This window comes from Sciurus carolinensis, chromosome 4, assembly GCF_902686445.1.
Source record: "Sciurus carolinensis chromosome 4, mSciCar1.2, whole genome shotgun sequence".
Taxonomy (NCBI): Eukaryota; Metazoa; Chordata; class Mammalia; order Rodentia; family Sciuridae; genus Sciurus; species Sciurus carolinensis.
This window is the reverse complement of record NC_062216.1, coordinates 94,845,541-94,860,227: the sequence shown is the minus strand read 5'-3', so window position 1 is coordinate 94,860,227 and position 14,687 is coordinate 94,845,541. Positions and strand designations below refer to the sequence as shown.

Genomic DNA, 14,687 nt, shown 5'->3' with positions numbered 1-14,687 from the left:
CTTTCTTAGCTGTTGATCCCTTTTCAAAATTCATATTCTGAAACAATCCTTATGAAATTTCTGAATTTAGACAAATTACTCCACTTTAATAAGATGAAATACTTTGCTTTTATGGTAGTTATATAGAAACCCAAATGAGACATTTTGTACCCTTTGTATGTAAAATTAAACCTGAGAGAATCTTAGTAACATTGGTTTTAGTGAAGACACAGACACAAAGCAATCTCAAACCTTTTTTCATTTACCCATTTATTAAAACACACATAATGTTTAAATATTATACCATATTACTTTATGGAATTTAAGAAGTTAAGAGTACTTGATTTTATATTTAGTAGTTGATATAAACTTTAGCACTTTAACTTTATAAATTTATCAGATGTCTCTAACAAACATATTTATGATCATTAATCCCATTAACATTAAATCTAATTTATTCATTTTTAACTATAGAAACCAAGATATCAGATAAATTTAGTTAACAGTACTAGCCATCTGTTCCCCATTGAAGAAAAATCTTATGAACAATGGATATTACATTCTAGACATTTTATAGAAACCAACACTCTAATTGCCCACTCAGAAGAGCTTGTCAGTAATTTTAAAGACATTTTTACTCTCATCTGTTTACATAGTTTAAATTGAACCTTTTTAAAGGTACTAAAAGATCCATTTTTTTAAATTTTTGATTTATGAGTGCTTATTTATCTATATGCCAATTTTAATACCATGTACATTGTATATGGACATAAGCACATATGTAGACACAACAATACAATGCACAGGGGTGCACACATACACAAAACAGACAAGAAAAAAAGACCTCGTTGCCTCCCACAAATAGGAGGCAACACTAAAGATGTGTATTGAAGCCTCTTAGATCTAGATCTAACCTGTTAGAAATTAAAATAGGGTCTATCTGACTTTTATATTGTGACTCAAACATAGGGCAAGCCCATACAGTTGGAAATGCTAAATGTAAAATCTAACAGCCATGGTACACTGTGTTTCAGTCAGCTTTGTCATTGCTATGACTAAAGGACCCTATCAGCACAGTTATAAAGCAGGAAGAGTTTGAGGGCTCACAGTTTCAAAGGTCTCAATCCATAGACAGCTAGTTCCATTCCTCTGGGCTCTAGATGAGGCAGAACATCATGGTGGAGGAGTTTGGCAGACAGGAACAGCTCACATGGTGATCAGGAAGCATAAAGAGACAAACTCAACTTTCCAGATACAAAATATATACCCCATAGTCGTGACCCCCAAGGAACCACTCCCTCCAGTCATACCCCACTTCCTTCAGCTACCACTCAGTTTATCCATCAGGGATTAATTCACTGATTAAGTTAAGACTCTCCCAATCCAATCATTTCTCCTCTAAACCTTCCTGCATTGTCTTACATATGAGCTTTTGGGGGACACCTCACATCCAAGCCATAACACACTGAAATCAAAGGTTCAGGAGGTCACCTGTCCTTGACGACTATCAGATTTATTCCCAACATCACCATGTCTATGTCCTCCTAGGAATTTTGCAAGAGGAAATTTTCCAATGTATTTGAGAGCTAACCATGATAAAGTTGGTCTCTAAACAAAAATAGAGTGTAAAAACTTCTATAGATAGATAAAATAAGACTGATCAGAAAAATATTTTAATTTAGGTACACAGGATCTAATGTGAATTCACCCCATTAGCTCAAAAATACAGAATTTTAAAAAACAAGAGTTCTAAAAAAATTAAAATGACATGGCCATAATTACTCTAGTAAAGGAGTATTCAGAACATTATCAGATCAGAGTGCACTTTTGGCTCAGATTAGAGTCAGTCCAGATAGCTAAAGAATGTGACAGTCCTGAAATTCGCATACAAAAATTCTCAAAGTAAAGAAGTATGTACATATATTTTCCCTTCCTGTGCTCTAGCATTTAGTGAGGAACTTGTTAAGAAAGCAGGGTAGTAAGAGAGCTAGCCATTTAGGTTCCACAGCAGCTTAAATTTAAAAGTGATACTTTTTTTGGCAGGTTCCAAATAGGTTCTCTGCAAAGCCTTGCAAACCCTGCAAGCTCTGGAAGTCTCTGCAATTTACATTTCAAATGCAAGTCTTGGAGAGATAGAGATCTGTCAGAAGCTAAGTTAGGGAAGCTGCTGTTTTGAACAAAACCTCACATATAGGGCATTTTAACTACTTTTTTTTTCATTGCCCTAGTTGGTAATTAGGCCAGGTTTGGATGCAGAAAATTATGAGATATCATAATTATGAGATATTTGAGGATGAGGCTCCCCTTGGAACAACAACATAAAAACAACAGAGAACAGAAGCACTGAGGAACTGCCTCTTTGGCTAGGGGATGCCTCCCTGTTATTGGAACCTCTAGTTCCTGGAGTCTCTATTGGTCCGCAGTTTCTGCTTCTCCTTCCATGTACTGTCTCTGGATTTAACTGCTGACTTACCAGTCTGGTCATAACCCATGTGCTTTGTCATGGGTGGACAAGAAAAAGATGCAAGCCTCTCAATTGCCACACTTACCATGTGACTTGTAATTCCCTGGGAGAACATGGGACCCCTTTTTGAAATGAATCTTGATCTATGTTGAGTCTCCCATTAGTTAATGAACTTTTCTGGAGGGGGTGAATTTGGCCTCACTTAGAATGGTGGATCATAGCTGTCTAATTTATATTTTGGGCACAATTTGGGCTTTTTAAACAAGGTCTGAGAAGTCCTTAGGCCTGCACATAGGAATCTCAGACTATTTGCTTCTTTTTTACAGAATAGCTGAGCGGTAGAATGGTATTAAAATTTATACTTTCCTCTGATGATCATGACTCTGTATCAGATAGAGTTGGTATTGAGACCATGTTTGGCAACAGAAGAACACTAGGGGTAAAGAGTTTATACTCGCTGTGAACCAAGGGAATCTTCAGAGCGCTGTGGGTATAAATCCCCCTTTTTGCAGTCAAAGAAGTAGCAGAGTACACAGGAGCACAGAACCAACAATGAGAATACTTATAGACTTGTAAAGGTCTATCATGTGACCAAAGGGAACCCAGGCATTTCCTTAGGAATCACTCCATGTCCTTCTCTCAATCTGAGAATCTGAACAGCTAGAGTTTGATCACCAAGGGGAAGGGAGTGCTCTGGAGGTGTGAGCACAGGAGAGTACAGTATGGCTCATTTGGAGGTGCATGTGTTATTGGGGTTTTCAACAGTGCAGTTTGATCAATCAGTTGCCACAGGATACCCAATAGGGGTGGTTGGGAAAGGAGTGGGTAGAGGAATCTTTGAGGTTTGCTGGGAATGGCCCTGGCCAGAACTTCACAGTTGTTCCAACCCTTTGTCCCTCTTCTCACATCCAAAGGTAGACAGGGATTATAGACACCGTGTACTCATGCCAAATGCACTTTGAGCCTGGATAGGATAGTGAGAAATGGCTTTGGCAAAACCAACATGCCTGACCCACAGGACAGGGATTAGGAGCCACCTAGGCCATGAATCCTCTCACCCTCGTCTTGCAGAATGGCAGCTTGCACTAACTGCATTTAATAAGCCGACAGGTACCCATTATTATCCCCCAGAAAGAAAGAGAAAGATGCATCTCAGAAAGACGTGGGGTGCATGTAAAAGAGCTTACCTTGGTGACAATCTTGGTGGAAACTCCAGAGATGATACCAGTGTTGCGAATCAGGTTCGAGTTCTGATCCCCCAGTGTTGAAGATTGAACACCTGAGAAACACCAAGGCAAGCACAAAAAGTTTTATTTAAAGGATAGAACAGAGAGAGAGAGACAGACACTCCTGCAGAGGAGGGGATCCAAGTTGGCACCAACTGAGTGGGAGTTTCCTGCCCCTTCTATAGATTTCACATTTCCTTTGTTTTCATGCCCCCCTCCTCCCCTTATCTTGCCTACTTAGCCAAAAGGTGGGAAAGGAGACTTCCAGGGGTATACGTAGAAAGGCAGCAGAGCCCAAGGGTCATTTATTAACAACTCCTTACAGGGAGGAACAATTCCCTTGAGGCAGGTAACCTGAGCAACAGGTTAGAGGGCAGTGCTCTGGAAGTATTAGCATTTTATCTCTCTCTCTTCTTTTTTTTTTGCGGTGCTGGGGATCGAACTCAGGGCCTTGTGCTTGAGAGGCAAGCACTCTACCGACTGAGCTATCTCCCCAGCCCACATTTTATCTCTTTTTGAATCAACCCCCATCTTCCTGACCCAATCATTCTTTACCTACACTGACTGTCCTTTTGCACCCCAGCCTCAAGGATATATGATGCCCCCTTCAATCATATTTTTTCAGACTCCCGCTGCTCCTCATTAACTGATGGACCCTAATAAAGATGTAGAAAGTTAGGGATCTTTGAGGTAAGATAAATGTTTTCTAGTTTAAGAGGTTTTTCTGAGCCAAATTGCCAAGCTGCTGACAATTATTTTAGTGGCAAGGGTTGTGTCTCTTCACTAGACTGTCAAGCATTTCTCTTCTCCATATTGGGTGTGGGCAGGAGCCGTCTCTGAGTGGTCTGTCTGCTGCTGTTCAGACTATTGCCGCTGTTATGTCTTAAGTAACTGCCTCCTTATCTTTTCAATGATATTAACTTCCCTTGTGCTCATTGACCTCTTATAGATGAGGCAGTTATTAAACTAAACTATACTAGCTGCAAATATCAGTAGTCAATTTTAAAGACAGAAAAACAATTTACAAGGCAGTACTTTCCCTGATTAGGCATGTATACAGACTGAAGGCAAAACATTTATGTTATTGTAAGAATGTGAAGGGAAAGAACATTACCCTTGCTTGATTTGCACTCAAAACAAGTCTGACAAAGTGACATACTTAAGAAGACACTGAAAATTCCAACACATTCTAAGTATTATCCCTTTGAGAATAATTCCTTTCAAAGTGGATCCTTCCAATCCGAAGTAACTGCCCTGTTTACTTAGAATTACCCCATCTCTGCTTATGAGGACTCTACTGTCCACAGTCTCATCATGTATTGAGTTACAAATATTAGAACCAAGAAGAAGGTAAGATGTGTTAACAGAGGCTTCAAATACAATGACATTCATCAGTTGTTTGTGACTTAAAAATGCCTGCCTCGATCCAAGCTTTCTGGTTAGCAGCTACTAAAACCAACATTTCACAATAGATTAAGAGAAAAATACACATGGCTAGAAAAATACACTCACAATTTTTCTGGGACTGAAGGGATTCACAGGATGCAAAACTGGAACGGTTATAGACATGGAAGGATCATCAATCACTGGGGTGTTCCTGAGGTGGGCTATATTGGAAAGATATTTGGGTTATCTATAGAATTCAAGGGTACAACATAAATACTGGTTTCTTAAAGTATAAAAAGAAACTGGAAATTTTTTGGAGCCAAACACCTATTTTTTCTTTCACTAACTTTGAATTACCTAGTTTTCTCCAAATTTATGCTTTATTTTCTTTCCCTGTGTCTTGCCACTTTCCTCTGATCCCTTACCTACACATTAACTCACTATTGTATCTTTAACTAAAGGTGGAATTTAAGAATTCACATCTTTATAACATATAATCATCAAGATTCCCAAATAAAAATTCAAACTTGTCAATGTGTCCAAATGTGTTCTAGTGTCTAAGAATATTTTTAACCCAAGGACTAGAATCCTAAAAACACTTATATTGACTCAAAATTCATAGATCCCAATTTGAAACTGTTTATCAACATATTGATCATATTATTTGTTAATCATATGGTCTAAGGAATAGTTATAGGATATTATAGTAGTACCTTCTTCCAGTTCAATGAATCAAATGCCTCTCAATGGATATTTCTGTCTTCTCAAAGCACATTCTAATCCTGTGTCTTTTATTCAAGTTCTCCTGAATATTTTAAACATTAGATTCAACTCATACTAGAACAATTTTTGATTAATTAATACATGCATTCTCCCAAAATATTGACCCTAAATCTCGTTACCACTTGCAACCTATAGGTACTTCAGTTACAGACTTTTCAAGAACTTGTTTGCATATCTGAAATTCTTACTATGAGAATTCTCAAGGTGGTTAGTTGAGTTTAATTAAAACACAGCATATTCAGCATTAGTTAGCGAGACATCCTCAAAATTTACAAACAGAAAAAAACAACGTCAGCTAATTACATGCTATTGCTTGAAGGCAATTAAGTAATTAATGTTTAAATTTTCTGCAATGAGCTATTAGCAGAACCACAAAGTACACTTAAAAATTAAGTCGCAATTGTTTGTGGTATTCTGTTGTTCTTTTATTAATTAAAGAAGCTCCAACCAGTGGTTTGTAAGTGAATTTTATATAAGTTGGAGGAAATGTTTAATGGCATGCATTTATGGTAATTTTACCAAAGAGTGAGAAATGTTTTATAACCTATGACATTTTTATCAATACTTATTTTTCTCCTGATATTTCCTTCACTTATTTGGATACAAACTATTTTTAACTGATTATATCTTAATATTTTCCTAAGAATCCTTTTAGCTGTAACTGTTTCATATATATAAATTATTGTAAAATTATCTTCCTAATACAATGTTTATTTTCATGAAATGTTCCATTTGCTTATAACAGTGTTACATATACATAGTCAAATGTTTCTCTAAGTTGTATGAGAACAAACAAACAGTAGTTTCCCATCCCAACTCTCATCACCCCTAAAAAAACCTCAAATTTTTTAGCTGTTTCCTTGCATGTACATGCTGAAGTGTAAATAACATGATTATACTATCATTTTCATTTTTATAAAATTCACTTTTAATTATTAAACTTAGATTCAATCATGGAACATACGGATTTAGAAGTCTTAAATTGTACCTTCTGCCTCATTCCCCATGCAAATATCCTCCTCCCTCTGTTTGTTCAATGTAGCTATGCTCTGTGATTGCATTACTATGTCAGATATTTTATAGTGATTATATAAATATTATTTAGCAGTGAGCTTTGTGAAATCCTATAATTATACTTTTTTCTTACATAAAAGTTTCCTCCCCTGATGTTAATAGTTACTGTTATGGTTTCGATGTGAGGTGTCCCCCCAAAATTTCCTGTTAATACAAGAATACTCAAGAGGCAAAATGAGAACTGTAACCTCCATCCATCCTATTTTGAATGAACTGCCTGTAGGCAGACAGAATGTGGCTGGAGGAAGGGTAGTTCTTCCTGGGGCCCCTTTCTCCCTCCTGACCTGTCACAGCTGAGCAGCTTTCCTACTCAGTGCCCTTCCCCCATGATGTGCTGCCTCACTTTGGTCCCAGAACAAGAAAATTGGCTTTCTATGCACTGATACCCATGAAAACATGAAATAATTTTTCCACCTCTAGGTTGTTCTGGTTGTGTATTTTGGTCAAAGTGATACAAAAAAGTGACTAAAAGGGGATGGGTCCTTTGGTTTTCTATCTCCCTTTTCTCCTTCCACACTTATGGCTATAATTTGGTTCCTCTGTTGCCACGGTAGCCAAGAGTCTCAGAACACAGACTTCTGACAGTTGGACTTTTCAGCCACTGGAACAAAGGATATGAAAGATATCCCCTTTATGTTGCAAGAGCTGTCAACATTTCTTTGGTGTGGGCATCTATCAGAGCTCAGCATGACAGAGTATGCTGTGTGTGTGTGTGTGTGTGTGTGTGTGAGAGAGAGAGAGAGAGAGAGAGAGAGAGAGAGAGAGAGAGAGAGAGAGATTGGGAGAGATTGGGTGCATGTGTTTTCCCCACTTATTTGCCAGGACTTCATGGAAAAGCTAAAGATGCTATCAGATGATGGGAAGATGGGAATTTAAGGAGCTATACTCTTTCCAGAAAGAAATTTAGTATCAATTATCATGAGACTTAAACGTATTTGCAATTTTTGGTCAAATGATTCAAACTATATGACTATGAAGAGAGAAACAGCCAGAGACTGGTAGACAAAGAGGATTTACTGTCATTAATCAGATCATTTTAATAGTCTTAGTAATCTAAGGGCTATTAATCACCTAAGGTTTAGTAACAGGTGATCGTCAAAGAGTCATTAACAAGAAAGTGCTTAATAATTACAGAATAGCCATATATCTGTTTCTTGAAGGCTGTGCTATAAAATTTAATAATATCACTTTCTGTATATATGACTCCACATATATATAGATCCATGCATATGAATAATACATACTGATACATATGTGTACACATAAAGAAAAAGATTATAAGGAATTCTACCAAAAATTTTAATGATGTTATTTATCATTATTTCTTGATGGTGGGATCATAAGATCAATTTCATACTTTCATATATTTTTTCAAATTTTATTCAACTATCTTTTATTATACAAGTTCTTTCAACTTTAATAAGACAAAGCATAAGAGGTATCAGGTGTACATGCTCAGTACAGTGGGTTATTATATAATAAGTTTAGAAAGGACTGTGTTTTCTGCCTTTGACTGTAGAGTGCAAACACAGAACATGCTTCCGACAGAATGAAATAGTTAGGAATGGAAAAAGGAATGGGAATTATTGCCAAAGTACACGACTCTATTCCCAATATCTTATATCAAGGTTTTTCTTTTGAAGTTTCCTAAGTTGAGGGAGAATTGGGATTTGAGAACATTGACACCATGGAAGACTCATTCTCCAGCAGCAACTGCACTGACAAAGAAGACTGCATTTCTGAATCCAAATCAAACCTGAGCCTCTCTGTAGGTTATTTCCCCTGGGAGGACAGCATTGCCTGGAAGGACACTAATACCTCTGAAGACAGGACTTCTGAGGGTTCTTCCTGCCACTTCCTTCCTGCTGCCCAAGAGTCATGGGCGATTAAAACTGGAAGGATGCCCATCAGGAGCGAAAAACAAATTCAGGACGACCAAGAGCAGCTTTGTGAACTACCCATCACCTGGGTCTTGGATGCCTATCTGGGCTCTGAACATGAAGACTCATGTCTAGCTACTTTGAATCTAAATGGAGACAACCAGAGAATGGACAAGTTCCCACAGGAGATGACAAATCAGATTCTCTGGGAACTGGATGATCTAATGAAAAATCTTAAGGCATTTCTAGACAATCAGAAAGATGACAAAGACAATGACCCTGTGTTCTCTGATTCTCCTCTGGATGAGGATCTTCAGCTGTCCAGCACTGTCCCTTCCCATGTGTATCAAGTCAGTGATAAAAACCATGAAGCTTGTTATGCCTTGCCCAAGTGTAAACCACCAGAAATTGAAGACATCAGTCAGTTTCTAGAAATGTCACCCTGGCTAGAAGAAGATGAACTTGCTGAGGTGAGCACAAAGCTGCCTCAGTGCAGAGAAAGGGATAGGCCCAGTGGGGGTGCCAGGTTGGACAGCATGGAGTCTAACTACCTTCTGTGAAGCAGGGGTAGACCCTGATGTCAGCAGAGATGATTATTGGGAGAAGGACCACAGAAAGGAAAGGATTTGGGATTGGGGAGGAGTTATAAGGAAGATGCCAAGGAGCACTGAGAGACAAGAGGGGAGAGCAAAGAGAAGGACTAATGATTAAAAAAAAAAATACCCAGTGTTTATGTGTGTGTGTTTAAATGTTAATGAGTATTAAAAATTTACATTTACTTTTGGGTTATTTATGGTAAGAAAAAATTAGATTTCCATAAATGAGAGCAAATATTGACTTCATTGCTGCTGACAACACACATATCTAACACATCCTCATTCTCTTGGCAGATGATAAGCCAGGTGACTGGCACAGCAGAGACCTCCTCAGTCTCAGCAAGGCAGCCAAAGGAGGGGGACACACATTCCCACTCAGAAACCACATCCTGTCTGAACTTGGGGTCCATCTTCCACTGGCTCAGGAAGTGGTTCTTCTCCTCCCTACGAGGGAGAAAGCACCCTGAGAGGGTCAATAAAAGTCCCAATGAGCAGGAATCTCAAAAAAGTCGTTTTCTTGGAGGCAAGAGAATCCAACCTCAAGAATCTCTGAAGTCAGAACACCATATGTATCCAGATTTTTAAACTTTTTGATAGTTCCAATTGTATAGTCCCATGGTTTTATAATTTCCCAATAAAAAAAAAAACACCAATGTTCTTGTTATCCACATCTTCCTCATCTTCCATTGTAATATCTGGGCTCATACTAAAAGTATGTATGTTGTCTAGAAGGCAGAAATTCACTCAGAAAATGTTTAAGTAGTATTGTATTTCCTAAATAGAAGGTATTCTTTAACTCTACCCCCAAACCAGTTTACTGTATTTTACCCCATTTTATCTATTTTATTATTTCACACATTTTATCCTCTTTTATCATTAACTCATCTCCCCACTTCCAGAAGGCAGTAGGACACCTGTCAGACTCCCACTAGGATGGTTTTGGTGGAACTTCTGGGTCTTGAGCAAGTGACCAGAGAGGGACTAAGGATACATACAGAGGCCAGCTGAGGGCAGCTGTCTAAAGTAGCAGCAGATGACCCCAGAGAGACTCTGGGTTCTGGAGACACATCTGGGTTCTTCTAGTTTTACAACTTAATTTTATCATGAAATTAAATGAAAAACCACAGAAAAGCATGTAGCAGAGTGAGTGACATTTCGTACAACTGTGCCTACACCACAATGCTTTAAAAAGACCCCACACCATTATGGTAAACACCCAGGCTCTGATAAGCTCCTGTCTATTAGGGAGTGAACACAAAAATAGAGCCTACAAAATTGCACCCACATTTTCCCACCCCACCCCCAAAATAAACACTACAAATACTGCATTGAAGAATTTGGTTTGGAGAAGATCATTGGTACCATAATTCTTATACTACAAAACAAGCAGTGGGAATAGGGAGACTTCCCTTTTTCTGAAAAACATCACATGTAGTCCATGCACATACATTCTTCTTTCTTACATTTTCCATCTTGGTGAAATACACACAAAATTGAATACCTTCCCCATTTTTAAGGGCACAGTTCAGAACTATTAAGAAAATGCATACTTACATTGGTTATGTACCTAAAGGTAAAGCACTACATTAAAATGAAATAGCCTTAAAACCTACATAAAGGAAACATCAAATTGAGAATAACACTCACAGGGGAAGTCAGAAAAGAAGGGACCAGCAAAGAGAGAAATGATAGAATCTAAATTTTATTTGCAATATTTTCCTTTTATGAAAAATAATGAATCAAATATTCCAAAATGTTAAGGCCAGAGAAACTGAGTTTTAATACATGACTGTTATATCATTTTCCATAATTTGATGTATTTTTCTTTTATCTTTTTATCTTGACCTAAGTTTAAACTTCCAGAGAAGTTGTAAGCATACTGACAGGCATCCATGTATCCCTCAGCCCACTGATCCAATGTTGACATCTTACACAACTAGCACGATGAGCAGACCAGGATGTTAACTTTGGTGCAATAACATTAACTAAGATAAAGACAGTTCTTCCACTAATGTCTCATCAGAAAAACAAGTTGCACATAATTGTACTTTCTCCTTACCAGCAGTCTGGGACAGGACCTCAGTTTTCCTTTATCTTTCATGACCTGATAATGATCAGTTATTTTGTCAAATGTCCCACATTTGGAGTTTTCTGACATTATCCTAAGATTGTAAGATGATGCATGTTGGCAAAAATCCCCAGAAGCTTTGTTGTGCCTTCCGTGCATCCTATGACAGGCCCAGGATGACTTTTTTATACTTTTAAAATATTTCACAATTTCGAAACAGCGAGCCAGGTTCTGTTGTCCATTACTATAATACCAACTACTCATGAGGTTAAAGGCAAGAGGATTGTAACTTCAAGGCCAGCCTGTGAAACTTATTGAAAACTGTCTCAAAAAGAAACTTTAAAAGGGCTGGGGATGCACCTCCATGGCAAAGCACTTGCTTAGCATGTACAAAGTCCTGGATTTGATCCACAGCACTGCAAAAGTAGGACGGAAGATAGGCGGGGAGGTAGGGAAGAAAAGAAAAATAGAAAGGAGTAGGTAGGTTAACCTAAGTAATCCTGATTCTCTACAGAAATGGAACCAACAGTAGAATTCACACATAAAAGTAGAGGGGTATTATGAAAAATTGTCTTATTCAGTTATGGAAGTTGAAAAGTTCCGAGATCAGCCAATACCAACTGAAGACCCAAGAGAGTCAATTCTATATTCCAGTCTGAGTCTGAAGGCTTGAGAACCAGGAGAGTTAATGGGATAAGTTCAAGTCCAAGTCTAGAAGTAGGAGAAGATTGATATCTCAGCTCTAAGACAGATGGGAAGAGTAGTCTTCTGTTCTATTCAGACCTCCAATGGATATGGATGAGGCCCTCCCACACTGGGGAAGACAATTGGTTTACTGGGGATACTGGGACAAATATTAATCATATCATCATCTAGGAATGTGAGCCAGTTACCTATCTGCTCAAGTCATATGTTCTTCTGTTAAATGGGGCAAGCAGGGAGACTTACTTGATAGGTTTTTTGAGGATGAAAGAAACTAACATGTGGAGAGTGGGCATGTAGAAATGAGCACAAGACCCTGCATATACTAAGCGAGACCATGATCACTCATGGCAGCTGGGGCAGCCTGTGAGCATTTGTCAGGCAGATCTCTTAGTAGATACTGTTCTTCCCCAACACCAACTCTGTCCATTTCTTGCATCATGCCACTGAACCTCTGCAATACATTTACATATCTACAAAAATATAGAACAGAAACTAGAAATTAAAGCCAGGTCAACTGGGAGAAACCTGAGAGAGAGTCATGACAATATTTAAATACAATGTTATAGAATGGAAATGGACACAAATATTTGCAGATCTAAAGAAACTGACAGATTACAATGAATTGAGATTCTTATAGGTGAGATTATTATTTCGTGGCTTTGTTTTATGTGTGTTTGTGTGTGTGGGGGTATGAGTGTGTGTATGTATTAAGATATATATACACCCATGCCTCTTTCTGATAAGTACAAAAAGCTTTTTCTTTCTTTTAGAGCTGCATGAAATTTGAAATATAAACAAGTGGGAAAATACACCAAACCAAGGACTAGGGTGTAGCTCAGTGGTACAACAACTTCATACCATGTGAGAAAAAAAAAAAACAACAAAAAAAAACCTCTGGGTTAAAATCCAGGAAATGCACACACACACACACACACACACACACACACACACACACACAATAAATAAATGAATGAATAAACAAATAAATGAATAAATTGAATTTCTCTAAAAGCTGCATAACCAATGCTAGTTTTGGATGATGCATTTTCAAACTATATATATAAAACTTACACCAAAAAAGATCTGAGGTGATGCAATGGACTTCACTCCTGAGAAATGCTGAATTGGACCTAAAAATGATATTCCATGAACCCAAAGTATAAATTGAACTAGAGTTCACTAACTATATTTTAAAATATTTTTAATTGTACATAGATACAATGCTATTATTGATTTATTTAATTTTATGTGGTGCTCAGGATTGATTACAGAGCCTCACATGTGTTAGACAAGAATTCTACCACTAAGCAACAACCCAAGCACTATAATAATATTTGCCAAGAGAGATGATCAGTCCCTTAGAAGGGATCATAGTTTTTGTAATATATTTCCATTTTCCTTCTGGCTTAGACTGATTAAAATAAAAAAGACAAATTTTATAAGATCTCATATGTCCTCTAAATTTTACGCATGGAAAACATAACAAAGATTTACTAACTCCATCTAGAAAGAATTCATTGAGTGTACTGCAATAAGGGAGGAAAATGGGACTAGAAGAGGTAACTGGAGAGCTGTGAATCAGTCAACCACCATATCATTCCCTAATGCCATCAGGAAGGGAAGTGACCAGGACACTGATCAAACCATCAGCAGCTCCTGTTGTGGGACCACAGAAGTGGGCAGGGGGCCTTGGTGGGCACCGAGCAAAAGCAAAGCTCTGCTTCCACAAAGACCTGCATTTCTTAAGGAACTGAAGAGGCAGTCAAGACAAATATTACGTGGGCTATATACTGTATATATTTGGCAACTGTTTAAATGACTGGCATTGAATTCTCATGTAAGTAATAATGAAGGAACTGGCCCCATCCTGCAGTATCCTAGCCAAAGAACCTGGGGAATACAATCAAAGCTAAAATGAGGGTCATACCAGCAAGGCCTACAAAAAATAGTTGGTTGAAAGAATGAATGGCTGGGGCTGGGGATATGGCTCAGTTGGTAGAGCGCTTGCCTTGCAAGCACAAGGCCCTGGGTTCAATCACCAGTACCACAAAAAAAAAAAGAAAAAAAAAAGAATGGCTGAAAAAAATCTGTACGTAGATTATTTCTAAAAAGATTTCAATATGACTAGTTGTGATACAAGATTGATAATTACTTCTAACACATACGCTGGGGTAATTAGCACATGATTAACCAATCAAAACCTCATATAAACAAAAAATCAAATCAACAACAGTATGCTCACCTCCCATGAACACCAGAGTGATGTCGTTTAGCATAATACCTGATTTTTTGTTGAGAAAGTGGTACTCACAAACAGATGTGAGTTGTGTATGTACAGTCACACTACCCTGTGGGGCAGAAAATGAGACACTATCCTGCTCAGCTCTCTGAAATTTTCAAAACAGTACCCTTAGACCCTAAGTTCTACAGGGCTGGCATACAGCATGATGACCATGTTTACAATTGTCAAGCACTATCATTTTGCTAAGAGATAAGATCATAAGTTTTCCCACCATGCGCAAGGGT

The 14,687-nt window shown here is 37.9% G+C and overlaps 1 protein-coding gene across 1 annotated transcript; it reads left to right on the top strand.

Annotated features, from left to right (window-relative positions):
- Positions 1-8,599: 8,599 nt before the first annotated feature.
- On the top strand, positions 8,600-9,352 carry LOC124982840 (uncharacterized protein C12orf71 homolog). Its single transcript, XM_047549746.1, has one exon. It carries the CDS (start codon positions 8,600-8,602, stop codon positions 9,350-9,352), a length of 753 nt encoding a protein of 250 aa, XP_047405702.1.
- The last annotated feature ends 5,335 nt before the right edge of the window (positions 9,353-14,687 follow it).